At 36.4% G+C, this 26,761-nt stretch overlaps 5 protein-coding genes, 1 long non-coding RNA gene and 1 other non-coding gene across 8 annotated transcripts; 4 read left to right on the top strand and 3 right to left on the bottom strand.

Annotated features, from left to right (window-relative positions):
* The first annotated feature begins 422 nt into the window (after positions 1–422).
* LOC148923787 (uncharacterized) lies at positions 423–2,438 on the top strand. The gene is made up of 3 exons (XR_016132359.1): positions 423–573; positions 913–978; positions 1,476–2,438. It is a non-coding gene; the product is annotated as an uncharacterized LOC148923787 (long non-coding RNA).
* A 483-nt stretch (positions 2,439–2,921) lies between these two features.
* LOC125204244 (L-ascorbate oxidase homolog) lies at positions 2,922–5,408 on the bottom strand. Its single transcript, XM_048102842.1, has 7 exons — positions 5,167–5,408; positions 4,952–5,061; positions 4,588–4,858; positions 4,409–4,505; positions 3,613–4,327; positions 3,454–3,535; positions 2,922–3,375 (listed from the first exon to the last, which is right to left on the bottom strand). The coding sequence occupies exons 1-7, from the start codon at positions 5,311–5,313 to the stop codon at positions 3,181–3,183; spliced, it is 1,617 nt and encodes a 538-aa protein (XP_047958799.1). The 5' UTR covers positions 5,314–5,408; the 3' UTR covers positions 2,922–3,180.
* Positions 5,409–11,329: 5,921 nt separating this feature from the next.
* On the bottom strand, positions 11,330–14,781 carry LOC125205733 (L-ascorbate oxidase homolog). Of its 2 annotated transcripts, none has more exons than XM_048104821.2 (9): positions 14,354–14,781; positions 14,080–14,237; positions 13,889–13,998; positions 13,378–13,648; positions 12,971–13,067; positions 12,546–12,891; positions 12,090–12,455; positions 11,925–12,003; positions 11,330–11,840 (listed from the first exon to the last, which is right to left on the bottom strand). In XM_048104821.2, the coding sequence occupies exons 1-9, from the start codon at positions 14,571–14,573 to the stop codon at positions 11,634–11,636; spliced, it is 1,854 nt and encodes a 617-aa protein (XP_047960778.1). In that variant the 5' UTR covers positions 14,574–14,781; the 3' UTR covers positions 11,330–11,633. The 2 variants fall into 2 exon arrangements, with proteins under 2 accessions (XP_047960778.1, XP_047960779.1); XM_048104822.2 differs by having other exon boundaries at positions 14,388–14,781.
* A 4,088-nt stretch (positions 14,782–18,869) lies between these two features.
* On the top strand, positions 18,870–20,037 carry RTNLB13 (Reticulan like protein B13). The gene is made up of 4 exons (XM_048106965.2): positions 18,870–19,096; positions 19,163–19,349; positions 19,435–19,646; positions 19,740–20,037. Exons 1-4 carry the CDS (start codon positions 18,940–18,942, stop codon positions 19,922–19,924), a joined length of 741 nt encoding a protein of 246 aa, XP_047962922.1. The 5' UTR covers positions 18,870–18,939; the 3' UTR covers positions 19,925–20,037.
* A 107-nt stretch (positions 20,038–20,144) lies between these two features.
* On the top strand, positions 20,145–20,216 carry TRNAW-CCA (transfer RNA tryptophan (anticodon CCA)). The gene has a single exon. It is a non-coding gene; the product is annotated as a tRNA-Trp (tRNA).
* Positions 20,217–21,013: 797 nt separating this feature from the next.
* LOC125207396 (protein TIC 20-I, chloroplastic-like) lies at positions 21,014–23,789 on the bottom strand. Its single transcript, XM_048106718.2, has 3 exons — positions 23,621–23,789; positions 23,214–23,426; positions 21,014–21,865 (listed from the first exon to the last, which is right to left on the bottom strand). The coding sequence occupies exons 2-3, from the start codon at positions 23,401–23,403 to the stop codon at positions 21,228–21,230; spliced, it is 828 nt and encodes a 275-aa protein (XP_047962675.1). The 5' UTR covers positions 23,404–23,426; positions 23,621–23,789; the 3' UTR covers positions 21,014–21,227.
* A 1,035-nt stretch (positions 23,790–24,824) lies between these two features.
* On the top strand, positions 24,825–25,800 carry LOC125203819 (chitinase 2-like). The gene is made up of 2 exons (XM_048102281.2): positions 24,825–24,888; positions 24,962–25,800. Exons 1-2 carry the CDS (start codon positions 24,825–24,827, stop codon positions 25,798–25,800), a joined length of 903 nt encoding a protein of 300 aa, XP_047958238.2.
* The last annotated feature ends 961 nt before the right edge of the window (positions 25,801–26,761 follow it).

Below are 26,761 nucleotides of genomic sequence, written 5' to 3'. Positions count from 1 at the left end.
GAAATCTCCTAAATATGGGAGAAGGGATTATTTTTATTATATTATATGATCCCTGGTTTATTCTCTTCCATAAATAAATTTTAATATCCTACCATATCTTGTCAAATCTAAGAAGATCTTGACATATCCTATTTAAATTAGGATTTCAATTAATTCCTTGGAGTAGGAATTGAAAATCACGCCTATTCCATATTTAATTGGGAAGATTATTATTTTTATTCTGCTCCGTGATATTTTATTCTACTATGTGAAATATTTAAATTAAATCATAGGCTAATTTAATAGCCTAGAATTCGAAATCCCCTATTTTCTCCTAGTAAATCACGCCAAATTCAACCAACAAATCTCTTCCATTGCACTCTATAAATAAGAGTGAGAAACCTAACCCTAGCATCACTAAATCACGCCCCCACTCCCTCAATCTCGATCTCTCTCTCTTTCCCACTCTCTCAATTTTTTCTTCTACTTTCTCCATTATTTCTTCATCTTGTGTGAAGAATTGAAGCTGAAATTCAAGAATTTGTTGAAGAATCAAGATCCTACTTGTTTCCTACCGATTGTTCCCTTGAAAAGGTATTTTTATTTTTGATCTTCTCTTCTTCTACCGATCAATCGGTGTTCTTGAGTCCACATGCATTTAGAACGAGTGAAGGGGAAATTAATCGGTGAATTTGGATGCATGTGTATGTGTTGTGACCGTGTGTGTGTGTGCGTGTGTTGTGTGTGGAAAACACTCATGCGTGACACGATTTGATGTTAAATCTAGAGTTGTTGTGTGGATAAAAACGATATGATAATCGTACTTTGATTTTGAAAGGGAATATTGAAAATAATCGATGGGAAAAGAGAAACGTGAGAACATGCATATTTTGATCCATGATTTGAGACTTATTTGAAATACATGAACTAAAGGTGATAGCTCGCGTTCTCGGTGTGCTAACAAGAAGAAGTTCGTTTTTGAAATCGAAGGAAATCGAGGTGGGCTTTGTTCTTAAACTCTCTATTATGTTGCAAATTTATGAAAGTGGAGCAATAAGGGTGGATTGAACTGTTATGCCATGCCTATGATTTTTTTTTTTGGATATTGTGTGTGCCTGATGCCTAGTTTGCGAGTGCGCTTCATTAGGCTAAAGGGCTATATAAACGAATTCGGGTCTGAGTAGGGCCGCAAACCCTATTAGGCTAGTGTACACGGGAGATCGGGAGCCGTCCTTGCTAGTCGCCCGATCTCGTGGGCGAAAGTGTGGCCACACTTCGTCGCACCATAAGAATTGTTGATTGATGAGAAAATGGGAGGTATTATTTGACTGGCCAGTCCATGAAATATTTTGCGATACTCGATGCTATCTTTTAAAATTAAATGCTAAACCTCGAGTTCACTATGGTAAGGGTGGCATAACTATAAAATGTTTTGGCATGAGTCCAGTGAGTATGCTTAAAATACTCATCCCTGCATGTGTTTTCCCTATGTGCAGGTTGAGCGGCGATGGGCGGTCGGTGGTGTTGAGACGGTTGAATCGAATAATGTGGATGTTTGGGATTTTGAGTGTGGCTGTGTCTTCATACATGACTCCGCTTTCTCTTGGTTTGCTTCCGCTGAATATTTAGGAAAACTTATTATCTTTGGTTGGTTTGAACTCTTTTCTTTGAATTGGAATATTGGGAAATATTGCGTTTTGTTGGAGCTACAATAAACCTTTGATTTTTGAGCTTAGCCTATGTTAGCTATTAAATCTTGTTTTTCGTATCTAAAGCCGTTGACTTATTGCCTTGACAGTTCATTAAACACTTGGTCAAATCTCTTTAAATGAAACCATAGTCTACATTCTTGTCGCCTTAAGTTCGCCTAGTTAACAGTCGCCGTATTTATTATATCCTAGAAATGCCGGGCTGTTACAATTTCCAACTTCCAAGTCTATCAATTTTAAAATACCAATATTACATCTAAGCATGTTACAGACTCAATTTCTATATCGGTTGTGAGAATACTTGATGTGGCGTATATAGACTAAATGGGCTCTCTCTTCTAACAGACTAGTCTTTTGAGATGTGTTCTCTTGTTTGGTCTGTATCATTGGTGCTTTCGTTGAGAACTCAAACGGCTTGGAGTGGTAGTCGGGCAACGAATTCGCCGTGACCAATGAGTACATTTGGGGTTGACTAGGAGTGGTGACCTACGGAGAGGTGGCCGGACAAAGAATCCGTCGTTGCTAATGTGGCCGCGACCTATGAGAACTCGGAGTGGTGGTCTGGCAAAGAACCAGCCGCGACCAATGAGGACGTTGGCCCTTAGAGGAGGGTCAAATGTTACAGATTCAATTCTCACATCGGAAGTGAGAACAACTGGTATAGAATATGACTAAATGAACTCTCTTTCCTAACAAACTAATTTTTTTATATTTTTTTATGAGTTATCTTGTTATGTATGTATCAAAGGGTAAAATAAAAGGTTACGATGCTAAATTTTATTTTGTGTAAATATCGGGAGCTTCGGCAGTAAAATGAGCAAGGTGTCATGGTCTTTTATATGGCCCAATTTTATACTGAAAATGAAAGGCCCATTAAAAATCCGCTAGTAAAAATGAACAAGACGTACTGGGCTCTTCGCGACAAACCAAAAAAAAAGGAAAAATAAATTATTCTCTCTCACTCACCCACTCTTTATCATAAACATACCGCAAAACGAAATCATCTCTTGACAATTTTAAAACACAATGTATTTAATATTCGAAATTTATTTGTATATTGAGAAACAAAATGGACACTAAAAATATATATAAATCATGGTTATTGCTAATAATTCAGTCTCTGTTAATTTGTTGAATCCACCCTTTTCTGACTTATAAAGGTTTTCAGAAGAAGAACTCCACTTTCATCTCAATTACTATCAAGTAAAGCTATGCTGCAATATAGGAGTAGTATTAATAAAGTAATGGAGTAGTATTGAAATGAAGTAGTCGTATCCATCAATTGATGAATGACCATCACAAATTATGGCCAATTACAAGTCATAAAACTATGACCTCTTTTTCTCTACCTCTGTTTCTATCTTTGTTAAGCACTTCTTGTTTGAATACAGTCACACCCTCGTAACTGAATACAAAACCAACATAAACCAATAATAACAAAAAAACAAAGAAAAATTCAAAGATTACAGCAACATTGAGATTTGAATCTGGACTACGGCTTGGCCAATCCACAAAGCAGAGCATTAGGCGGGATATCTGTCTCTGTATACGGACTCTTCTCGTCGTTCCAAACTCTCACATACAGCTCCTGCCCCAGATATCTCCTTGCCCAATTCGCAGACCTCAAATTCCACATCCCCTTATTGTCCAGCGACACCAATATCGCACTCCATGAATACGGATACACCTTCATCCCATATTACAGAATTAGAAAATGTGCAAACAATGTATAACGATGTGTTGCACAGCTCTAACTGCCAATTACCTGAACTGTATGTCTGGTGGGAGCATCGTGCAAGTTGTAGAACCTTCTGCGCAGAGTTGTATTCCACCTGCCACTCCCAAATCTGTAGTATTCAACAAATTAGTTAATGCACTGAAAAAAAAAAGTGGTGAATATGCTATGTTGGAGTATTTTTCTTACCCCACAGTCCAGAAATCACTGCCGTCCAAATGCCACGATTGGACGGTGGATTCGGTGTTCTGGAAGACGATCTCGACGAAGTCGTGCAGAGCAGTCCCCAGAACCGAGGTTCCGAGTTCTGCAGGGCCAGCCGGCGGGCTGTCTTGGATGGACCCCACGGTGAAGACGTCGGGGATGTTGAAGTAATCAGCCAGCTTCAACGGCGTCTCTGGGTTTTTGTAAGATATCTTGTTAACAGCGTATCTTGTCTTCCCATCAATCTTGGTGGCGCTGTTTTCGAGAATTACGGTCCTGGTGACCGGGATAGTCCCGTAGTGGTAGGACCCCTGTGGGTTCGGCCTGGCTGCGTTGGCTGTCAGGTTCCATCTGATGGTCCTGGCTTGCTTCATGGACCAGTGGATGTGGTAGGTTGGCCCGATGGGCAACTGAGCCGAGGCCGGTCTGGTTGAGCCCTGGCTGTGGAGGGTCGCGGTGGTTGTTAGGATTGGCTTGGTGAAACGGGTGGAGGCCACCATGAAGTAGTCCCTGGGGTTGCCGCCGTTGATGGTGACTAGGAGAGAGCTTGATTGGCCCACGTGGAGGTCGAGTGACTCGTACGCTTCTTGCTCCGTGTGGGAGCCTTCGCATTCTACTAGGTGCATTGTGTGGCCTTGAATCCTGAAGTTGATTGAAGTGGAGATTCCTATGTTGGACACTCTGAACAAGTATGTTTGCCCTGAAATATATGTGTGTTAATGTAATGTACGTTGTTATTGTTGTTGTTGTTGCTGTTGCTATAGGGGTTTAATTAGTTCACCTGGGACGACGTCGAAAACAGTGGACTGTTTGCCGTTGATGAGCATGCCATCGGGTAGAGGGAAGGGCTTCCCTGCATCAAGAATGGCTTGGAGTTCCTGCACCCATACATATTATTAGGCCATCTTGGTAGAGAAAAAGTACAAGTGTATGAGTGTGTAAATGTAATGCAAGTAGTACCTTGTGATCTTTCTTCCACCAGTCGCTAACGAGGACGGTGATCTCCTCGAAAGGCTTGGGGTAGGGGACGGGGATGATGGACCTCGCGAGGATGTTCAAGCCACCGTAGCCCCCTGCAGCTCTGTGCATCAATGTGGAAAGGAAGTAGTTGTATGTCCCAATTTGATCCTTCATTTGCATCCTGTAAGTCCAGTTCGTTTTGGCAGGGATCGGGCAGTTCGTCCCCAGCACTCCATCCTGCCACGACATCTTCCTCTGCTTCACCCCGTTCCTAATATTTCACACCAAACACCATCAGACACACAGACAGACGGGGATGTGGGTCCTAACACGAGTTGACGTGCTTTGAGTCGCACAAACTTACCATGTGATGAGCATTGGCTCGTCCAGTTTGTTCTCGACCTGAACTATCACGTTGTCGTTTGTGACCACGTTAACTGTCGGCCCAGGAAACTGTCCGTTGACAAGAATCACCTGCCAAGAAAAAAACACAAGTATTACGGACAAGTTAAAGTGGTTAATGTCTAAAGCCAGTTACAATTAAAAAAAAGAGAAACATATTTGGGATTGCATTTATACTCTTTGGTCGACGCCAAGAGGCGCAGCTTCGCCATATTCAACAACCCAATTGATATAGACGTAAGGGTCCTCGGCCGTGACAAGCGAAACGCAGGTCAAATAGGCCGAGACTCCAAGGAAGAGATGCAGGAGAATGGCCTGTCTCATCGTTGTATGTAAGAAAAATAAAGAGTTGATGAAAACTGGAAAATCTAATAGTCCATCAACCAATGTGATTGGACAAAAATGGAAGAGGGATGAATTGAAAAGTGCAGAAAAAGAGAATATATAGAAGATGAAGGGGACGTAGATCCCAACAAAATTAACGTAGAGGCATGAATGGTAACATGCAACTCAATGCAAACTTCGAGATGAAATCTGAAGCTCATTTGCGCCGTACTTCTTGCTCTTTAATGCTTCTCTTAATTTCTCAGCTCTATTCTTGTAATTCACAATCCTTTAGGGCAAAGCAATTTGATTTAATTCAGTCAATCATTTTTTTATGACTATAGTTTTCTGTTGCGGTATTTGCTTATTCATTGGTGGCATTATTCTATAGTACTGCGTGGCGCCAACGAATCCTCGCTAGAGTTTGCACTAGCTACAACAATTTGGTCACATCTTGGATTATAAGTTAGGTTTTTTAGTTACTTAGATGATCAAGAATTTTTGAACCTTTTTTGTTCTTTATTGGCATGTAAAATGATGTTTTTTTTTTTGTTATGTATTAATGAACTCGTATGATCTGCATCATTAGGTGGAGTTGGTTGCTAAATGCTAGCCTACTATTTGCATGTTTCATGCAATTACTAAACTACTCCCTTCATCCACCATTAAGTTTTTCGGGTTTTCTTTTCTCGAGTATTAGTACAATGTGGGGTCTGCTACCAAAAATGGTAAAAGTGAAAGGTGAAAATTTTTTAGGGACGGTCGAAATTAGAAATAAATGATAAATTTTCAGGGACGGGGAGAGTACTATTTTTTCTACCAAATTTCTACTTACATTTCTTAAAATCTAAGATGATGAGTCAACTTATGTCACTTACTCGTGGACGAACATAAAATTACATAGTGGGTGGATTTGCAATATATGTCAAATACAATAGAAAAGTTGTAAATTGATGACTTGTGTGGTGTGTATAGATTTAGGACTTTAATTGAGGGGATAGAGATTAAGGATTTGGGTACATAGACATAGTAAGAAGGGTAGTTATTTTGTGATGATGATTGGAGAGTACATTATGTCTTTTAAGAATTGTAGTGAAAATTAATGTTTGGAGTTGTAGAAGAAACTAGATTCGTCGGTGGAGTAAGGTAAGGATATATGAAGGTGGTGTGAAAGCGAGAAGCGCGCAGCCGAGGACGGATCTTGGTAATTAAGGATTTAAGTAGGTTTTGTAAACATGATTTATTAAAATACTCTGCAGTAATTAAAATGAGTTAAATACAACAATGAGAGAGAGAGAGCAGTAATTAAAGAATAGTTTTGGTTTAAGAAATGCAAGTAGCCAAGACAATGGGAGGTTATATTTATTAATGTGGATGAAGAAGTCCAATGCCTCTCCCCTTCATCGGTATGTGGGGGAGTTTTGGCGCCAGATTATCATGTTAATCGAAAAAGATCTCCTTCAACTTTTTCTCCCATCACAAGTCTTTATTGTTCTTTTAATCCTGTCAAGAGTTCTTTGTTTTGCTTGGGGGTAATGGTTCTAAAATTATATAATTTGATCACTAATATCAATATATCATAAACTTATGTTTTGCAAGGAATTTTCAACCGGTTTGATTTTTTTTATTGTATTTGATAGACAAACTGGTCAATATAACGGGCTGTCACTACAAAAATCTCGCGCAATAGTAACGGAAATTAGCAGCGGATTTCACAATATGACTTTTACAACCAAATTTGAGTTCTTGGGAAGTAGTACCAAATTTAAGCAACAGATTGTGATTTTATAAATCAATAGCTTATTTTTCTTTAATTGCCTTTATGAAATTAATTTACTATGTTAAGAGGGGATAGTACAATGCATTTTTTCTCTGTATTTGTCTTACAAGGTCGCCGCCGTGTACAATTTACACATTTTCGATGAAGTAATAAATAATTTCATTTTGCAATACTACTACTACTAATAATGATAGTACTATATTATTTTATTATTTAAGTTTACTTAATTGAGTTTACCTAATTTAATATATATTCTCGATGTGGAAAATATTCACCATATAATCCAATTTTGAGTCTTAAATCTTAATAGTTGACACATATTCACAATTTATTTTAATGAGTATATTATATTAAAGAATGGCATTGTTTATTTATTATATAAAGGAGAAAATATATGGAAACGTTGAATGAGTGCATATATATGAAGCTCTATACAACATGAAATACTACTACATAGGATAATTCAATTATGACTATTGATAATTCATTTGGATTTACATTATTCGGATGGTAAATTTAAATTTATTTGGATCGAATTTTGGCCTTCCATATTTTAAAAGTTTTATTGGAGCTAAATACTTTTTGTAATGCATTAAATTCGTCTATTAGAAAATTAAATTATTAATTATGTACTAAATTCCCAGATTCGTGAAAGTTGAATTTGTATGTGGTGTAAGAAAAAGTTTGCAACTTAATCAACACTTTTTGGTCGACCAAGCAGTGTGCATTAAGCAAATCCATATGCTTAGACTTGGAATGACAACTATACCCTCCATAATACATTAAGAAAGATAATCCTACGTATGTAATGTAAGTAAATAGCTTTGAGTTCCACTAGGAATAGGCTAGCCACAGGTCAGCCACTCTCTCTCTGCCAGGTTATCAACACTAAAATTCCACCTGCCACATCATCATTTTACTCAAATAGGTTAGCCTAAGGCCAGCCACAGGCTAGCCGCAATAAAAATAATTCAAAAACAACTACATTTACCGAATTAAACACAAAATACGAAATTAAATTTATGACACATATACGAGAAAAATTCGTTAATTTTATTTAAATAACAAAAAGTACATTAACTAAAAATCAAAAAAATTACATAATAAAAAAAAATTCGGGCTTCCACACACGAGCCACCGCTCCACTCTACTCCTCACTAATTTATTAAAAAATGTTAATGTTAGTATGCCTTGAATCCGTTATAGTTTGCCGCTAGCCGAACGGGGGTCAGCGAGTCAGGGGGTCAAGGGGTGCGACGCCCCCTTGCCAGGGGGTCCTGGGGGGCGGAGAGGCCCCCGGCCCGACGCTATGATATGTTTCTGTTTTAGGTCTTAATTTTGTATTGGGTCTAGCCCGTCGTCTGTGTGCCTATTTAAAAATTACATAATTAAAAAAAAATTCATAAAAAAAAACACATTAAAATGTAATAAAAAAATACATTAAAAAAATTAAAAAATAGCGCTCGCCGATCGCTCGTCGATCGGCACGCCACAATGGCGGCCAGTACTCGCAAATCGGCGTGCACTCGCATATTCTCTCGCCGATTTTGTGCTGGCCGATTCCAATAGTTCGGCTAGCCGACCGGCTAGCGACGCGAGTCGACTAGCCGAAGGGCTAGCCGCTATTAGAGATGCTCTTAGTGTTCGTTTTAAGGTCGAATGATTCGAATAGTATATTCATGGGGTGATTTGATCATTTTGATCAAACAAATAAATGCAAGCTCGCATATGATATCATGATAATGACTTGGTTAGTAAGTATTTGAGTAGGGCGTAAATAGAAAAGTATTTTATGGAGAGCTTATATATATAATTGTCATCTAATGGAAAATTTTAAATTATTTATACATTGGCCCTCATCAAATTATAAAATAGTAATAAATAATGTATTTATACATGAAATGATCACATATGCACCTGTAATAGGAATGTTAACCCAATAATATCTACCTCGGCACTCCTCTCATGCAACTCCTCCTGTGTCGGCCTCGTCTGGGACTCTTGCTAGGCCTGCAATCCAGTGGCGTAGCCACGTTGGAACAAGGGGATACAACTATACCCCTAAATTATAATACTAATACCATGTATTGAGATATATTTATTAAAAGGCTTTTTTGGCCAAGTGGTTGTGATCCCCATTTTCAAAGCATAGATTCTGAGTTTGAACCTTCTCGATTGCCTTAACTCATTCCTTTTTGTTTTGATTTCTATACCTTTTTTTTCTCAATTCTTTTAATCTAACAATTAAAGTTTCTGTATCATTTTAATTTCAAATCTTTTTCTATTTTGTTTTGTTAATACAATTTATTTACTTTTTTCATGTTTTATTTTATTTAAACAACTGAAAGTTCCATAGCCTTTTATTTCTATAAAATAATTGGATTTACTTTTTCTTTGTTAGTTTTTTTCAAACAATTAAAAGAATAGATGTACTTTTTTTATTTGCTAAAACAATAGAAATGATAAGTTAATATAGTTTTTGATCAAATTCTCAACTAATTACTTATAAACTATTTTATCAATGGTGTAGCAATTATATTCATATCTATATGAAATATTTATAACTAATAAAATATCTATATTTTTTATTTTCTAAAATAATAGATACTTTGCTTAAATTATTTATTTTCACAAGGTTCACCTCTAAAAACTAGTATTGTTACAAGTGATTAAAATTTTACTCAAATATTTTATGTCCAAAAAATTTATTTCTGACTATATAATTTTTTGTTTAGTCGTTATATTCGCGTCTATACAAGACATTTGTATTTAAGACAAGAGTAAAGGCCAAATATGGTCCCTAACATATGGCCGTTTTATCAATTTGGTCCTTAACATTATCATTTTGATTATTTGGTCCCTTACAAATAAACTCGGGTCCGAATCGGTCCTCATTTAACAGAACCGTCAAAAAATAGCTGGTGATTGCAATTTGACTATATTAAATTACTAATGATAATTAATTATACTTAATTATAATTCTTAATTCCTATTAAATTACAAATTATTTATTTCATTTTGCAACTGATACTATCCATTTTCCAATTTTGCTAATAGGAAAAGAATTATAATTAGGTATAATTAATTATCATTAGTAATTTAATATATTCAAATTGCGGTCATCGTCTATTTTTTGACAGTTTTGTTAAGTGAGGACATATTCGGGTCCGAGTTTATTTGTGAGGGACCAAATAATTAAAAAGATAATGTTAAGGACCAAATTGATAAAACGGTCATATGTTAGGGACCACATTTGGCCTTTACTCTTAAGACAATGAAAAAGATTGTTCAGATATTTTTTCGTACCCCGAATCCAAAATCCTGGATACGCCACTCCTGGAACCTACCATTACTCCTCCCCCATTCCGTTTATCTTCGTCTCAACATCTAAATTCATTTTACTGCGAAAAGGTACATTTAAAAACTTTAAAAAATAGTAAATCAGTTCAACTGATTAGCCGTTTGCCCCAAATCGATCGATTTTTCTAATTCTTTGTGTACCATTTTTATAGTGATTTTTATCTCCGACTGGACTAGACAGCACGCAAATTATAAATTATAGATTTTTTTTCCTAAATTTTAAATTACTCATTAAAAGGAAATAGAAATTGAGATTGAATTCCACTCCTTTACAAGGCAATGTCTCTAACTTTATTCCTTTCACCAAATTTGACATCTCAAAAGATGTTGTCATTCCTATCCAAAAAAATAGATAAGGATCAAAAGCTTAAAAGCTCCTAGGATCATTCTAGGTAACCAATAAGTAAATGCTCATTATTTTGCAGTCTAATTTTATTTCATGTGACATATATGTCCATGTTTTAGCTGGACTTCCCCGATTATGAAATGATTTAGACTGGACTATCGCGAAAAATTGGCGAAGCAATACATATATGCAAAATACCTAAAATTTGCCTAAGCACAAAAAGGCCTAAAATTATCAGTTTTTCCTCTTAATTATCAATAACTTAACATACATTCTAAACAACACTTTTTAATCCAATCATATTACAGTAATATTATTGTAGTAAATTACTTAAATTCTTTGTACATTCTCTTATGAATATATATTGATAAATTATTTCAATAAATATGCGTATAGATAATTAAAATAATAAAGCAAGCGTATAAAATATTTCTCGAAAATATTCTTTTTGGAGTAAGATTCAAGTAAAGCCATTAAAGGAAACACTTCTCCAGACAATATCTTTTTGAAAATTTTAAATAAAAAAGAAATAACAATAATCAGATTAAATTGATAATATAGCCTTTGGCGTTTCGATTCAAAACACCACCATTTACACTCAATATGGGTATAGCAACATGATCTTACCCAGAACACTAAAGTCCATTAAGCAAAACCCAATAAACCAACTGCCACTACAAGTTCCTCCAAACTATCATAAATAGTTAAATGCTACTATGTCTGAATATACATATGTAAGGAGATAATCTGTTTGTGGAATACTAGCAGCCAACCTCTCATGACCTGAAAACTCAACAAATACTCTTAAAAACCTTCAAGCCAGGAAAAAAAAACTTAAGGAATTCTTCGTCCCACGGCTTTGCCACAGAGCAGAGCGTTGTTGGGTATGTTATACTCGTTGGCAAGATTCTGTGTTGGGTTGTAAACCCGGAGGTACAGCTGCTGTCCGAGGTATTGCCTTCCCCACATCGCGGACCTCAAGTTCCACATGCCTTGGTTGTCCAATGATACCAATATTGCTGTCCAAGAGAGCGGATATACCTGAGAAAAGAGTTCAACCATTGTTATATATATGATGAAACATTAGTAGAGATGATTGCAATGTCATTGATTTGATAATGTTACCTGAGTCGTGTGTCGGGTCAAAGCATCGACAAGATTATAGGTCTTCCTGCTTGCTTGTGTCCACTGTCCATCCCCGAATCTGTTTTGATGAGCAAAAGCATGAGTTAGAGGGATGGGAACTTATAACTCGTTGTATGATTGGAAAGCGTATATGTTTTGGCCTACCCGACAACCCAGAAGTCATAGCCATCAAGATGCCATGACTGGATGGCGTTCTCGTTGTTTTGGAAGATGACTTCAATGAAGTCGTGGTGGTTAGTTCCCAAAACAGAGGTGCGTAAGCTAGCTCCATTCCCGGATGGAGAGCTCTGGATGGAGTTGATGCTGAAAACACCGGGGATGTTGAAGTAATCTGCGAGCTTCAAGGGGGTGTCTGCGTTGACGTAAGAGACGTCATTGACAGCGTATCTCTGCTTGCCATTGATGATTGGGGCAGTGTTGGCAAGGATAATCGTTCTTGTTGGTGTTATTGTTCCGTAGTGGAAAGAGCCCTGTGGGTTGGGCCTTGCTGCATTTGAGGTAAGATTCCACCTGAAACAGAAGCATATTAAGTTCATTTGTTCCTCATGAAGAATATCTAATGGTTCTTGTATAACGAACTTTCTTTCGATCAATTATTACCTGTAAGAGCGAGCTTGATCAACAGACCATCCGACCTCATTGGTTGGACCAGCTGGGACAGGGCCGGAAACTGGAGCCCCAGAGTTCGCGTAGTGCAAGACGCCAGCTGCAGTGAGGACCGTTTGTGTGAACCTCGTTGATGCAACAATGTAGTAGTCTTTAGGGGCTTGATCCAAAGTGACGAGGACGGTTACAGATTGACCAACATGAATATCAAGAGAATCATAGATATTCTGAAGGACATGAGACCCTTCAACCTCAACAAGCTTCATCTTATGCCCTTGGATTCTGAAATTGAACGACGTGGACAATCCAATATTCGAGATCCTAAACATGTATGTTTTCCCTGTAAACAAGATTTGCTGTCAGCAAATACACTTCTCAATGAAAAAGCACAACATAAGAATGGTTAGATCGTAAACTACCTTGATCACCACTGAAGGACGGTCGACCCTGGCCATTAATGAGGATTCCATCAGGGAAGGGCAAGGCCTTTCCTGAATCCAGTATTTGCTGCAATACCTGCAAACACATTCAATCGAATTCAATCAACAGATCTACCTATTTCACCAAATGTAAGCAAGAAAGTTTAACAACTAATATTAAGATCTCATTTTAGCATGAATGCATACACCATTTTCATCTATAAAAGCCAGGCTTCAATGTGCAAAGCACATTTAGCCATCCAGTTATATTTCAGATATTACAAGAGTCCAATTCTCTTCAAATCAAAACTAATCAGTAGAGCAATATGACTAAGAAATGTAAGTTTTAGTGATCAAAAGCAATCTCATAACTGTGATATCTAAGTAGGATTGTGGTGAAGGCATACCCTGTGACTGGTCTTGTACCAATCACCAATGAGAAGGCTATAATCTCCAGCTGGCCTCGCATATGGAACTGCAATCACTGATCTCGCATACACATTAAGCGCTCCAAAACCTCCAGCAGCTCTGTGCATCAGAGTCGAAGGGAAGTAGGTGTAGCTACCAATTTGATCCTTGGTTTGGAACTTATACGTATAGTTCGACTTAGGAGGGATGGGACAGTTGGTTCCCAACACTCCATCTTGCCAAGAGTTCTTCCTCTGTTTAATCCCATTCCTATCCCATACAACACACAACTTTCAGGCCTCACTTCAAGACATGATAAGGGCACAAAATCAAGGAGATCAACAAGAGCTCAAATCTCATAACCAGATAGGCATGTGACAAAATGATATGTGATAATATATTCAAGAACTACTAAACTACAAGAAAGTGAAACGCAGATCAAGTGATAAGGCCACAAACGAGAAAATAAGTGAGCATAAACAGATATGGAACATGAAGAATGTGACTTGCCATGTCAAGAGGAAAGGCTGGTCCAACTTGTTGATAACGTTGAGGATAATGTTGTCATTGGTCACAGTATCAAGAGTAGGACCAGGAAATTGACCATTTATCAAGATAACCTGCAAACCACCCAACTCTCTCAGAAAACTGCACATCTCTCTATCTTTCTCAAGAAAACAGAGACATGAAACATAGCTAACCTGTTGAGAAATGCCAAGTGGAGAAGCAGCTCCATAAGTAACAGTCCAAGTGTAATACTTGTAAGCATCCTCTCCTCTCACCGCAGCGAAACTCCAAAATGAGAAAACCGCAAGCAAACACAGCAAAACTGCTCGCCCCATTTCACCAAATTTACAATCTGCACCGAAAAAGAAACCCCAACAGCATAAAAATCAAATCTTGAAAAGCTAAAATGCTGACAAAGGCCAGAAAAGAGCAGATCTGAAGTAGGATTGAACCAAAGAACAAACATACGGATAAAATGCAGGGAAATTGGATACGCACGCACCTGGTTAGAGCGATTAAACAAGTGCGGGAAATGGAAAGAATAAAAGAATGTGAGTGAATATTTGTTTGGGTAAAGAAACGCAGCAGTATTGGGGATTATATAAAAAATGATTAGGTAATTCAGAAAATTAAAAGGGAAAAGAGGGAAGGTGGAAGAGGAGCGGGCATGGCTGTCTCCCAATTGCATTGCCAACTCATGGGTATATGCTATAATTCACGCGTTTCCGCGTTATTATGAATGCATGCTTCATTATTTTCATTGCCAATTTGTTTACACAACAATACTAATTGTGGAGTTGGTTTGTTATTGTTTAACCGTCGAAATGAAGAACAAAAGTAGAGTGGTTGGAGGTTGAATTAGCCGAGAATCTCGCCGCCACCGCTGGTTTTATTTGGAAACCCCTTTTCTTTATAATAATGGATAACTTACATTAGATTGGAAAACACAATGGGATATAAATCATCAATATACTAGTGGAATTATTCAAATTAATTTAAATACAGTATATAAATAGAGTATCGTTTCATTAAGGAAATAAAAGTTTTTCCTTTTCTGAAATAGGAATTTAAAAATGTTCAATTTTCAACCAAGAATTGATTAATACTTCAATTATTTGAAATTATGAAAATGGTCAAAATTACCTAAATTATGTATTTGCGGGAAATTATGTAACTTGACATCGTATTCGTTTAACACACATTTATAGTTAGTATGTTTTATTTTATATATTAATTTTAATTATAATACATTAAAAATTATTATTGACATTTTTAAATATATAGTTAGTTTATCACTAGATATTTTATACTATATCGTTATGATATCTATGCAATAGAATACATATAATTCTACAGCCATACTACTACTTTTAAAGTAATTACACTAATATGGAAGAAATCACTTTCAAAATGTCGGACAAGTGAATTGCTGAATTATAATCTATAGATCTTATTTCATGCTATATACCCGAGAATTAAAAAAAAAACTACTATCAATTTAAAGTTTAAAACTTGTTTGGCTTTTAATCATAAATAATTGCCCTCACTGTTTGATTACATGATTATCAATGCAAACAAAGTGACAAACCTAGCTATATAAGGTTTATATTTTTCTCGAGAAAGGCAATAATTGTAATATAATTAATCAAGGGTGTATGACTAAAAATAATTTACCCTGGAGAATTCCCAGTACAAGAGCCATAAATAATGAAGAAAGGACTAGTATTAAATTCAGCAAGCTGAACCAACTTGCAATCAATTCAAAATTTTAATTATATCAAGAGCTCACTTTTTAGTCATACTGTAAATTGCCTAACGTCAAAATAACATTAAATCTCAGTCCCAAAATTTGAATGTGTAAGAAAATAATATATAGTGGATCTAGCTAGGGTTTTGTCTCAGGAGATGAGATATATATGAAAGTCGGCAGCTACCAACCTTCAATTATTTTAAGTCACGTACAGAGATAAACTCATTGTTTATATTTCAGTAATTCATTTATTATTATTTGCTGAAGTTAGCAGGCATTAATTTATGTGGGACTGAAAAACTGATTTGAATGTCAGCATACACATGCATCACATAGATAAATCCACAACACTAAATTGTGGTAATCCTCTGCCTTCAAATTTCAAGTTTTATCACTATTTTTTCCTTTCATCAACTTTGGCTTTTTTCTGCTTTATCTTTTTCTTTGGTCCATACACATCTTTTTGACAATGGAATTGCCGAATTCCAAACAAAAGAGAGATAGACTGAGAAAGAGAGAAATGTGTTGAATATTCATGTCCATTTAAATTTTGAGTTCTCATATTTTACTAGAACCATATATGCTTTGGATCATTTTATTGATTTTTCTTGATTTTGGTCTCATGCTCATATGTGCATTTTGATTTTTGAGCATTGTTAACTCGGACATGTTTGGTGCCTTTATTTTCACATGTCATGATTTGTTGATATTTCTTCACCATTAAGCTCTCTCTTTTTTTCTTTTTTCTTTTTATCTAACTTGGAAAGGTAGGGGGCACTATTTTCCTTCTCAAGAGTGAATATTTCTCAAGAGACTTTAAGATAGACCGACCCTAACCCACTAGATCTTGTAATTGTGATTTCCTTATATTTTAGGTTCGTTTTTTTCTCTTTTTTGTATTTACGATCTTTTTTATAACTAATAAACTAAGATGAAAGAAGTAAAATGAACTAAGGGCAAAACTATATTGATCTAAGAAATACAGTAGGTAGAACCATTAATTAATGACATCAATAACTTTATGATTATATGACCTTATTTTCAAATGGTACTAGTACTAATAGACTCCAATGATGAATGTCCTAGCTGTGAGTAATGAGTGAAAATTATTATGCGTTTAACTTATATTAGCATGTACTTAGTATAATACATTAAGGTTTGTTCGGTTTTCTGAATAAAATAAAATGAGGATATAATTTAGTTAAGTTGTAAGATTATTTTAATTAGAAGGGATTGGCTGACACTATTATCATATAGTTATCCATTTAAAATTGAGTTGTGAGATTCAATCTCGTGAACTAAATACACTACATAGTAAATCACGAGTTATAATTTTGCACCGGACAACTTCTAATTACATTATAGGCGGACATTATTTTCTTATACCTAATTCGCAGGGACATTTGAAGATAATTAATTATATAAAATACGCAACTTTGGAATATAGATGAATCACAAATCTGTTGGATTATGAGAAACAATAGGGGAAATAATAGAGGAAATTGACTAGAAAATTCTTTATTGATTGTCACCCATGTGAGTTGTTATTATGACCATCAATTTGTCACAAGAGAAACCAAAAGCCTTAGATAAATTATAAATATATATGATGCTGAGCGGTGCTGCTGATGATAATTCATTATTTATTTTGATTTTATTTGGTTAATTTGATTCTAGTATACGCATCCCCCTTAATTTTAGGTCAATTATCGAATGTGGGCGCCGCACTATTTCCATATTTAGGCAGTAACCTTTATTTCTTTTTTATTTCATGTGTCCCTCTAAAAATTACAAGAATAAAGTATTAGTTGACAACTATGACAATAGCAATTATTGCCAATAATAACAAATTAACATAGATTGAAGTGATATTAAGAATATTTACGAAGCAAAGTCTTAACAAAAACAATTCACTACCATATTCGTCCCATATAGCTGTATTAATAATTCATAAAAAAAATCCTCACATACATTATTTATTAATTCCACCTACTTTTTATGTGTTGCAATTAGTAAACTGGTTTACAATAAAATTAGAATTACAAAATTTTCACTGAATATAAAAAAATGTACTAACTGCATAATTAAAATAAATGAATAATTATATACTTAAAACAAAAAAATTACATAATTGAAATAAATAAATAAGTAACATGTAGACATCTTTAACTGGAATGTTACACGCCATAACCAAAGTCAATTCCATTCTTATTAAATTTATAATTATATATATTAACATATTTTTTATTTTCTACCTAAAGAAAAAGTTATTCGAATGTATAACATACGTTATATCCTCCAAAAAGTATTTACTGGTTATCCAAATTAAAGGAGTTGATAGTATAGGGACTTCAACATTATACATGCGATACTTTAATCCTTTAATCATTAAGTAGGGACATTAAATAAACTCTTAGCTTGCACGTTAAATAACGCCTACATATATTATGATGTATAATTGCATGGTAACGCGACTACTGCCACAGAAATATATATTAACTCAAGTAAAACAAAAAGAGTTTTTTGGTATACATTTAAATAAGCAAAGCTCAAATAACGTTCACATTGCGTAACTTTTTTTGGTTAAATTGCTTTTAAGAGATGAAATATTCTTTTAAAGCGTTCAGAAAAGAATGAGCAATTTACATTTCTGAAAACTCCTGTTTATAATTGGACTGAACGTATATTACCTACTGATGTTGGGCCATCATCGTTGTGTATAATTGGTATGGGTCAGGATTTAAGAATTTTCGATTTTTCAATGTGGACCATATGTTATATGTACATATGTGAATGGGCTCTCGGGTGGAGTAATTGATTATTTGAATAATATAGTTTGGTTTATATTTTAAAAAAATAGTTTGCCGATTAGATTAGGCTTTTTTTTTGTTAAATATATGGACCAAGTCACCAAACCAATGAGAATCATAAATTGTATTCCACTGATAACATGAATTAGTATTATTATTTAAGTATTTTTCAAGTGAAAATAATTGAAATGTACGCGTCTTTGTTATCAATTCTTACTATTTTTAAAGTGAAAACTAAAGAAAAGATTGATGATAAATGGTGCACGGAATGAGTGGGTATCATCTTAAAGAGTCACTAGTTTTATATATATTTGATGAGTGTCAAAACATGGATAGAAATACTTGCATGGCATTCACGTGGCCTCTTTTCAGCACTGCACGTGTGAAATTTCCTTCATTTACATCTCCAAAACTTTCAGACTTATTAGCATACGATTTTATTCTCCATCTTTTACAAATTACAAGTTTACAACCATATACCTTTTCGATCGATCATGTCTGAATTAAAAGCGGAATCTCCGACCTCACCACCACCAAAATCAGAGCAAGAAACATCGGAATCTCCGACCTCGCCGCCACCAAAAGCAGAGCAAGAAACATCGGAATATCCTACCTCTCCGCCACCATCAATTCAGCTCCATAGCAACTCAGGTACCCCTGTCTCTATCGCATACAAATTAAGGCACAGAGGGTTTAACAAAGTCCTTAAAACTACAGATATACTAAGCGAGATAGTGTTATGGAGAAGGAAGCAGCTGAACGTTGGAATTCTGGTAGCAGCAACGGCGACATGGATAGTGATGGATGTTTACCACTACAGTTTCATCACTCTCCTCTCTTGGGTGGCCATCGCCCTCCTCTCCTGTTTGTTCTTCTGGGGAAGCATCCACCGCTTCTTGAAAAAGTACAATCTCACCATTTTTCTTCTCTTTAATTAATTACTTCTATGTCTTTTTTCAATATACTAAGCAAGTCTTCTCTCTTTGTAGAGAGGCGCCTGACTTGTCGGAGCTTGAGATCAGCGAGGAGACGGCGAAGGCGCACGCCGGGTTGCTGAGGCGGCGGGCGGAGGACGGAATCCGGTTGATGTTTCATATCGGCAGTGAGAGAGAATGGTTTGTGTTTGTTGGAGCTGTCGTCTCTCTCTATTTGCTCTCGCTGGCTGCAAAACACTTGGATTTTGTTACACTTTGCTTTATAGGTGTGTTTTACAATCAATTACTACTACATTTAACAAGTGGCGATCATCATTCATCAAAGGTTGAATTACTACTAAATTATAAATATGTTGTAGGGATTTGGGGGGCGATGACGGTGCCGGTGGTTTATGTGAAGAACGAGCAGAAGATACGAGAATTTGAAGGGAGTGCGATGATGACATGGCAAAGGATGAATGTGATGTTTGAGGAGAAGTTTCATATTGTGAAAACCAAAATAGCAGGGAAACAGAAAGAGGTTAAGGAAAAGAAGACTAAGTAGGTTGTTGATTTTGTAATTCTATGTTCCATATAGAACACCTCCATTTGTTGTTCAAGATATAAAATGTTGCGAGGACTTTGTCGTAAAAAAAAAGCTGCGAATTTCATGATTTATGCCAACTGCAATCGCAGGGGAAAAACTACTACTCTATGAATGCATTTATTTAACACTATAACAATAAATTGAATAATAATAGTTGAAGTCAAGAAAATGATGAATGGGATCCGTGGCGCAATGGTAGCGCGTCTGACTCCAGATCAGAAGGTTGCGTGTTCGATTCACGTCAGGTTCAAATCTCCCGATCCTATACGGTCCATTCCTTTTTTTAATTTCCTTTTAAAATTTTATTCACAAATATATTACTGGAGTACTAACATAAAGGGAAAATGCAATTATAGATCATTCTTAGGTTCCTTTGTCCCTTACCTTTTGTGTTAAATGAAAAAATACTCACTGTTCAAATAAATTCCGTACGTCACGTCTTAGTTCAGACAAAATTGGATTATATGAAAACCAAAATTGGAACATTAGCCTCATGTGTAAGGGGCGAAAAGAGAAGTATTATTTCAAAGTTAAGACTCGAGGAGTGTATGCAAGTGTTTTATGCAATTTTAGTTGCGGGATTCTACTCAGCAACTTCAGATATACTTTAGTAATAGAATTTGGTTTCTATGAGTTGATGCTACTACAATCTGGTTGAGATATACTCCGCCGTCATCCAAAAACTAAATGCTTATATAATTTCCAAAAACATTTCATATCTCAAACAAACTTTCAGATACAATCCACAGCACTACATCTATACCTCACAAACAGAACTTCCTTATATCCCACTTCTTCCAACTCCATCATCTCAGTCATTCACAGTGCCAATCTTCTTCTTTGGGGTGGCGCCAGTGGCCAAGGGAGGGGGCGATCATGACAGTTTTCCAACACGGGTAAGGGAGAAACTGGCAGTTGGGGGATCAAATGTACAATGCATCCACTTCAATGAGTATAAAGGGTACTTCACCATGTTATATTCCTTTTAATTAAGTGACAAACCAAGATAGGTAGGCACAATAAAATGGAGAGAAGACAAGAAAAATCTGAAATCGTAAAGACAATTCTAAATCTAGAATTTGACATATTCATAACTAGCAATCCGCATAGCCTAAATCCTGGTTGCGAGGATATACAGAATTTCAAAAGAGAAACAGCACAACATAGTAAGCACAGAAAATTACAAATCCGGTCTCATTCTAGTATCTGATCTTATTTTTATAATGATACTACAAAATGTTCAAGTACTAACATACTGTCATTAGTCGTACGGAATCTGAATGTAAGCAGCATCACACACGAATGGAACGTCGGAATACATTCCAGCAAGGGCACACCTTATGCACTCCAACACTGTGAACAAATACGCAAATGCCATAGCAGTCCAGAAATGCATCCCAACCTTGCCCCAGTAGACAGCAAGCGGCATCCATCGACTCACAGTTCCAATAACTTGCAAGGCAATCTCCAGCAACATGCCCATAACCACGTGGAATCTAAAGAAATGGGGCCACTCCTTTCGTCTCACAACTCCAAGGTAAGCAACAAAGAAGTATGCCATCAGAAACCAACTCGGTAATCTCCCTAATGCTCCCAAGAAAGGATATGTTAGAAACTCAAAGTCCTCTAGAAAAGGATGTAGATGATACGCTGTTTCAGCATACATCCATGTCTCGTGTAGAGGCATCAGATAAGGGAGGCAAGCCAAAGTTCTCCACCACCATTTCGGCTTCTCTGTCATAGCAGGATATCGGTAACTGGTAGGTACATCTTTGGATGCTTTTGGAGCCAGCGATTGCCTATTCCTTTTAGGAAAACTGGGAATGGTATGAAACAAACTCCCTTTTTCTCCATGTAAGAGTGGTGATGATGTAGCAGAAAGAAGGAAGTGTTGGTTGCCTGCCAAGATATTCCAAAAATTAATTTCACAAAGAAAACAAAGGCTCTGCTAATCAGATCCATAAAGAGACTCATATCAAGTTATCCTATTTGAGTCATCATAATCCGGTTACTATTCATTCTACAATTCATGAAGATTTGATATACTTAAGATGACCGATACACTTTACTTACCATTTTGAAGTTTTACTAAACAGTTTTACTGAACCAGTATTTCTAGAAACACAAATTGGTGGACTAGGAGAGCAAGAATTGCCACAATCACATTGATCAAATGTGCAAATAAGTAATCACAATAGTCCAACATGGAAAATAATTTCCAGATACATTAGATGATTAGAACAATAGATCGGCACTGAATGTACACAGGCATATTAAATCAGAAAACAAGATTAATTGCAACTATTGCTCTAACCCAATAACAATTGTAGGCAGTAGATATATATGCGAGAATCAGATATCACCTGCACAGGTATATTCTAACTGTGAATATTGCCATCCCTCTACCATTGTATTCCATTAAGAGATATTGGACGCAAAATCATATGATAACACCAACACCAACACCAATAAATTCAATCAGATAACAACAGTGGTAGTAAGGAAGTGCCTCTAAATTCTGTTCTTACTACCATAGTGGCCATTCAAAAATAAAGGATTAGCATCAGATGACACCCATCCATGTAGCTAAATACTAAGTTCCTAACAGATAACAATCTTGGTGGCAACCAATCAACCACTTGCAGCTAGATTTTTATACTACTACCACAATACACTTACAAAAAACACAACACATTAACCAAAGATTAGGAAACACCTAAAGATTCGTTAGCAGTAATTTGTTGATAGATTAAGTCAGTGAGGGTACAGTATTAAGTTGCCAACATGAGAAACTCATGTTTGCTGATCACATCACACGTCAAGTCTATGCTAACATTGCAGAATTTTGTTGCATTGGGGACATTTACTATTCAAGATTAATGATATACTACATAATTGAGTATGTTTATCAAATTATTGGAATTGTCAAGGACCTCATGGTATCCCAAGTTTTCAATCCATCTAAGTAAACAATGGATTGCCATATGTTATTACTCCATAATTAAACACTCACATTCAGTCAACATATACAAAAGAGAGGTATCAGCTATACATATAATCATAGATAAGGTAAAATGTGAAGCACCTTGAACAGAGTGGCAGCAGAACAACGAACCATTTCTAAAATAAAATACTACTCCTACTGCCTATGCAATAGAAGATATAAACGAAAAGTCAGCTCCATCTCTGACATACACACAGCTTCAGAAAATAGGGCGATTACTCAATTTAGTCAAATTGAACACACCTAAAGATGCATACGGTTTAATTTCTGGAAGAGGTCCCCTGGAGCTTCCATAATTGAAAGACACAATGTTTCTGTGTGAGGGTTGGATGCTTGAAATTCTTGAGCTACATGTTCGGAAATGAAATGGATTTCTGTTGTAAGGGAGTAGACTGGAAACCCCAGAATTCAAACAACTCCCACTGACACTCATACTCCAGCTTCAAAATTTCCACCCTAATTTAAACAGAAAACAGACAAATTCTATATTAAAAAAATAATGTATGTATGGGCATATGCACTTGGAACCAATTAAACGAGCTAAATTAGTCTATGAAATACATTCCGATTCCGCGAGTTAAACCTCGAGCTCCAATTCCAAATTTATGCGAAAACACACAAAAAAAAAAATCATAGAAACCAGAGATTACCTCTCTTTTGAGACAAATCGTCGATGTTGCCTCTGAAAATACGACTCGCCGCTTGGCTCCGTCGTTCTCGTAACTCTCGTTCCGCCTATTCCTTAGTTATCTTTCTTATCTGGAACATGGGCCGGCTAAGAAGTGATAACATAGGCCCTTTAATAAAATCCCAAATTGTGCAGTTCAATAATTTGAGGAATGTGGGAATTACTATTTGTGCTCTCTCTCACAATGAACGACGGTGATAACATCTATTGAATTGTAAAATTAAACTTTAGCTAAAATTCAGTATTTTTCTAGAACTTTAAATTTGGTTATTATGAATTCAGATTTTGTAGTGGATTTTCCACGAAATTGGTTTTTTTCTCAATTCATGGAAAATTCACTATAATAAATAAGATCATGAATACGACTAAATTTTAAGTTAGTAGAAAAATATTAAATTTGGCTAAAGTTTGTAATTTATGGACCAATAACTTTGGCTCTCTTATTTAACATATTTGCTACACACTAAATATTACCGTATTAGAAAAAGTAATAATACTCATACTATTTAGATGGATAGTCTCGTGATAATTAGTTATAGCCTCCCTCTTTCAATTAAAATAATCTTATAATTTAATCTTAAATGGATAGTCTCATGATTATTAATCATGGCAATTATGATTATTAGTCATGGCAACCGAACGCCACCTAATTTGAATTACTACTACGTTAAAGCACATAAAATATTTGGTTACATACATTTGACATAATAGAAAAATTAAATAAAAAACTTAAATATTTGACCAATATCCCATTATAAAACTAATGTGTTTATCTTTTTAGTTTCAAGATGTGTATAAAATTTTTGTACGATCTAATTTTTTTTTTTTTTTTTTTTTTTTTTTGGCATTATATGGCCGCCCCGGTGCATGTGCCACCAATAATAGTATACTCATAGGCGACAACAATCAACTCTTGAAAATCACAAACATAATCGTGCATGAAGACATTTACAGTATATATTTTTTTTATTAATTCTAACATTATTCAATCTGAATTCTTTGTGGAGTTCGACTTTGTGCCAAACTGCAAGTCGCTATTAAAAATCCTAGTTAATTTGTTCACGTCTTTAAATTCTTTTGTCTCGCCGGCGGCCGTATAATCTATATAATGCAAAATGCACATAATTAAAACTGCATGATCAGAGTCTCTTATCTCTGAATGAATAATGGATAATCTTCAACTCATTCTCCTATTTCTTTCACTCAGCTCCAGTTTTCACCTAATTTGTGGTAAGTACTTTTGTAAATTACAAAAATATTATTGAATCAATAAAATTAATGTTTGTCAACATTTAAATTTTAGATGGAAGAAAGGTAATGATGGAATACATCGGCGCCACCGGAGCTCCGGTGAACATCGACGACGTCCCGATCAAAGACGACATCGAGTTCCACTTCATCCTCAGCTTCGCCATCGACGCTGACCCCTCCGGCACCCCCCAGAACGGCGTATTCTCCCCCTACTGGGCCGAAACCCTAACCCCAGACGCGGTGGCGGGCGTCAAATCCCGCCACCCAAACGCCAAGGCCATGGCCAGCCTCTCGGGGTGGAGCCTCGGCCCCAAAACCCTCTCCTGGTACAACCCCCGCGACCGCGGCCTCTGGATCTCCAACGCCTTCTCCTCCCTCCAAACCCTAATCCAAACCTACCACCTCGACGGCATCGACGTCGACTACGAGCGCTTCCCCAAGCACAGCAACGACAGCTTCGCCTACTGCATCGGCGAGCTCATCACCATGCTCAAGAATCATAGCCTCATCACAGTCGCCACGGTCGCCCCGTTCTACACCACCGTGGGGCCCTACGCAGAGCTCCACGGGAGGTATGGGGAGGTGATTGACTACGTCAACTACCAGTTTTACACGGATAAATTGAGGAGTCCGAAGAAGTATTTGGAGGCGTTTCGGAATCGGACGGTGGTGTTTGAGGGGAGTAAGGTGTTGCCGGCGTACGAGGTGGATGGGAGAGGGATTCAGGGGGAGGCGTTTTTTGAGGCGTTGGATTTGTTGGAGGAGAAAGGTTTTGAGATTTATGGTGCCATGATTTTCTCGGCTGATGCTTCGGCTGCCGGTGGCTACTATTATGAGGAGAGGACTCAGGAGTTTTTGCTCAATAATGCTACTCGCACCTTTCTTCATTAATTTCTTTTATCGCATATTTTGAATAATTAATTCTAAAATTGCTTGGGGTTACGTTATTTTGTTAGTATGAAAGTTGACGAAAAATTACCATATATGGACAAAATTATGTATATGATGTGGTAAACCAAAAAATACTACTACTACTACTAACTACGTGGACAGAATGTTCGAATACTTGAGCAGCGTTGCTTATTGCTTAATATAACTAGTTAGTATATCGTTCTTTTTGCTAGTGCATCTGTGCATGTAATATCAATAAATTCATTCACGCTACACACCAAATTCTTTTTTTATTAAACAATTAAGAAAAATATCAAAGTTTTGTTCACTACAAAAATTAAAGCAGTTTACCGACGGAATTAGCGACGGAAATATTTTCGCTGCGAATTACCGACGGAATTACCGATAGAATATTCCATCGCTAATTTTTTGCCTTTTTTAATTAGTGTATTTTCCGTCGGTAATTCCATCGGTTAAAAAGAATTTACCGACAAGTTCTTTACCGACGGACATATTTACCGACTAGTTCTTTACCGAGGGACATTTATTGTCCGTCGGTAAAGAACTCGTCGATAAATTCTTTTTAACCGACGGAAAATACATTAATTATAAAAGGATAAAATTAGCGACGGATTATTCTGTCGGTAATTCGTAGCGAAAATATTTCCGTCGGTAAACTGACATTTTTTTGTGACATCATGTATCTTATTTTCTATTTTGGTTCGTCCTTTATTAATATAACTAGGGATGTCAATCGGGCCGACCCATCGGGTTTCGGACCCTACTCGGGTTGCGGGTCAATCGGGTCCAGGCTTGCCGGGTTGTGATTTCTTTCGGGTTGTAAAAGTTCGGCCTTAACCCTAAAAGCTCGGGTTTCGGGCTAGCCCGACGGGTTAATCGGGTTGCTACCGATAAGGTTAAGGCTCGAACAATCCAATAGATCATGATGAAAATTAGTTAT

Source organism: Salvia hispanica, chromosome 6 (genome assembly GCF_029641045.1).
Source record: "Salvia hispanica isolate PSC_SH4W2 chromosome 6, Shi_PSC_v1, whole genome shotgun sequence".
Taxonomy (NCBI): Eukaryota; Viridiplantae; Streptophyta; class Magnoliopsida; order Lamiales; family Lamiaceae; genus Salvia; species Salvia hispanica.
This window is presented reverse-complemented; position numbering and strand designations above follow the sequence as displayed.

Excerpts from the sequence above, each read along its gene's own strand:
- LOC125204244 (XM_048102842.1), bottom strand. The coding sequence starts at position 5,313 with ATGAGACAGGCCATTCTCCTGCATCTCTTCCTTGGAGTCTCGGCCTAT. Across the intron at positions 5,062-5,166 it reads CTCTTGGCGTCGACCAAAGA|GTGATTCTTGTCAACGGACA; the intron begins GTATAAATGCAA and ends TTTTCTTGGCAG. Across the intron at positions 3,376-3,453 it reads CCACCAGACATACAGTTCAG|GTGTATCCGTATTCATGGAG; the intron begins GTAATTGGCAGT and ends TATGGGATGAAG.
- LOC125207396 (XM_048106718.2), bottom strand. The coding sequence starts at position 23,403 with ATGAGTGTCAGTGGGAGTTGTTTGAATTCTGGGGTTTCCAGTCTACTC. Across the intron at positions 21,866-23,213 it reads TAAACCGTATGCATCTTTAG|GCAACCAACACTTCCTTCTT; the intron begins GTGTGTTCAATT and ends ATATCTTGGCAG.
- RTNLB13 (XM_048106965.2), top strand. The coding sequence starts at position 18,940 with ATGTCTGAATTAAAAGCGGAATCTCCGACCTCACCACCACCAAAATCA. Across the intron at positions 19,097-19,162 it reads TCAGCTCCATAGCAACTCAG|ATATACTAAGCGAGATAGTG; the intron begins GTACCCCTGTCT and ends TTAAAACTACAG. Across the intron at positions 19,350-19,434 it reads ATCCACCGCTTCTTGAAAAA|AGAGGCGCCTGACTTGTCGG; the intron begins GTACAATCTCAC and ends CTCTCTTTGTAG.
- LOC125205733 (XM_048104821.2), bottom strand. The coding sequence starts at position 14,573 with ATGCAATTGGGAGACAGCCATGCCCGCTCCTCTTCCACCTTCCCTCTT. Across the intron at positions 14,238-14,353 it reads AATTTCCCTGCATTTTATCC|ATTGTAAATTTGGTGAAATG; the intron begins GTATGTTTGTTC and ends TTTTCGGTGCAG. Across the intron at positions 13,068-13,377 it reads GGTACAAGACCAGTCACAGG|GTATTGCAGCAAATACTGGA; the intron begins GTATGCCTTCAC and ends ATGTGTTTGCAG.
- LOC125203819 (XM_048102281.2), top strand. The coding sequence starts at position 24,825 with ATGGATAATCTTCAACTCATTCTCCTATTTCTTTCACTCAGCTCCAGT. Across the intron at positions 24,889-24,961 it reads CAGTTTTCACCTAATTTGTG|ATGGAAGAAAGGTAATGATG; the intron begins GTAAGTACTTTT and ends TTTAAATTTTAG.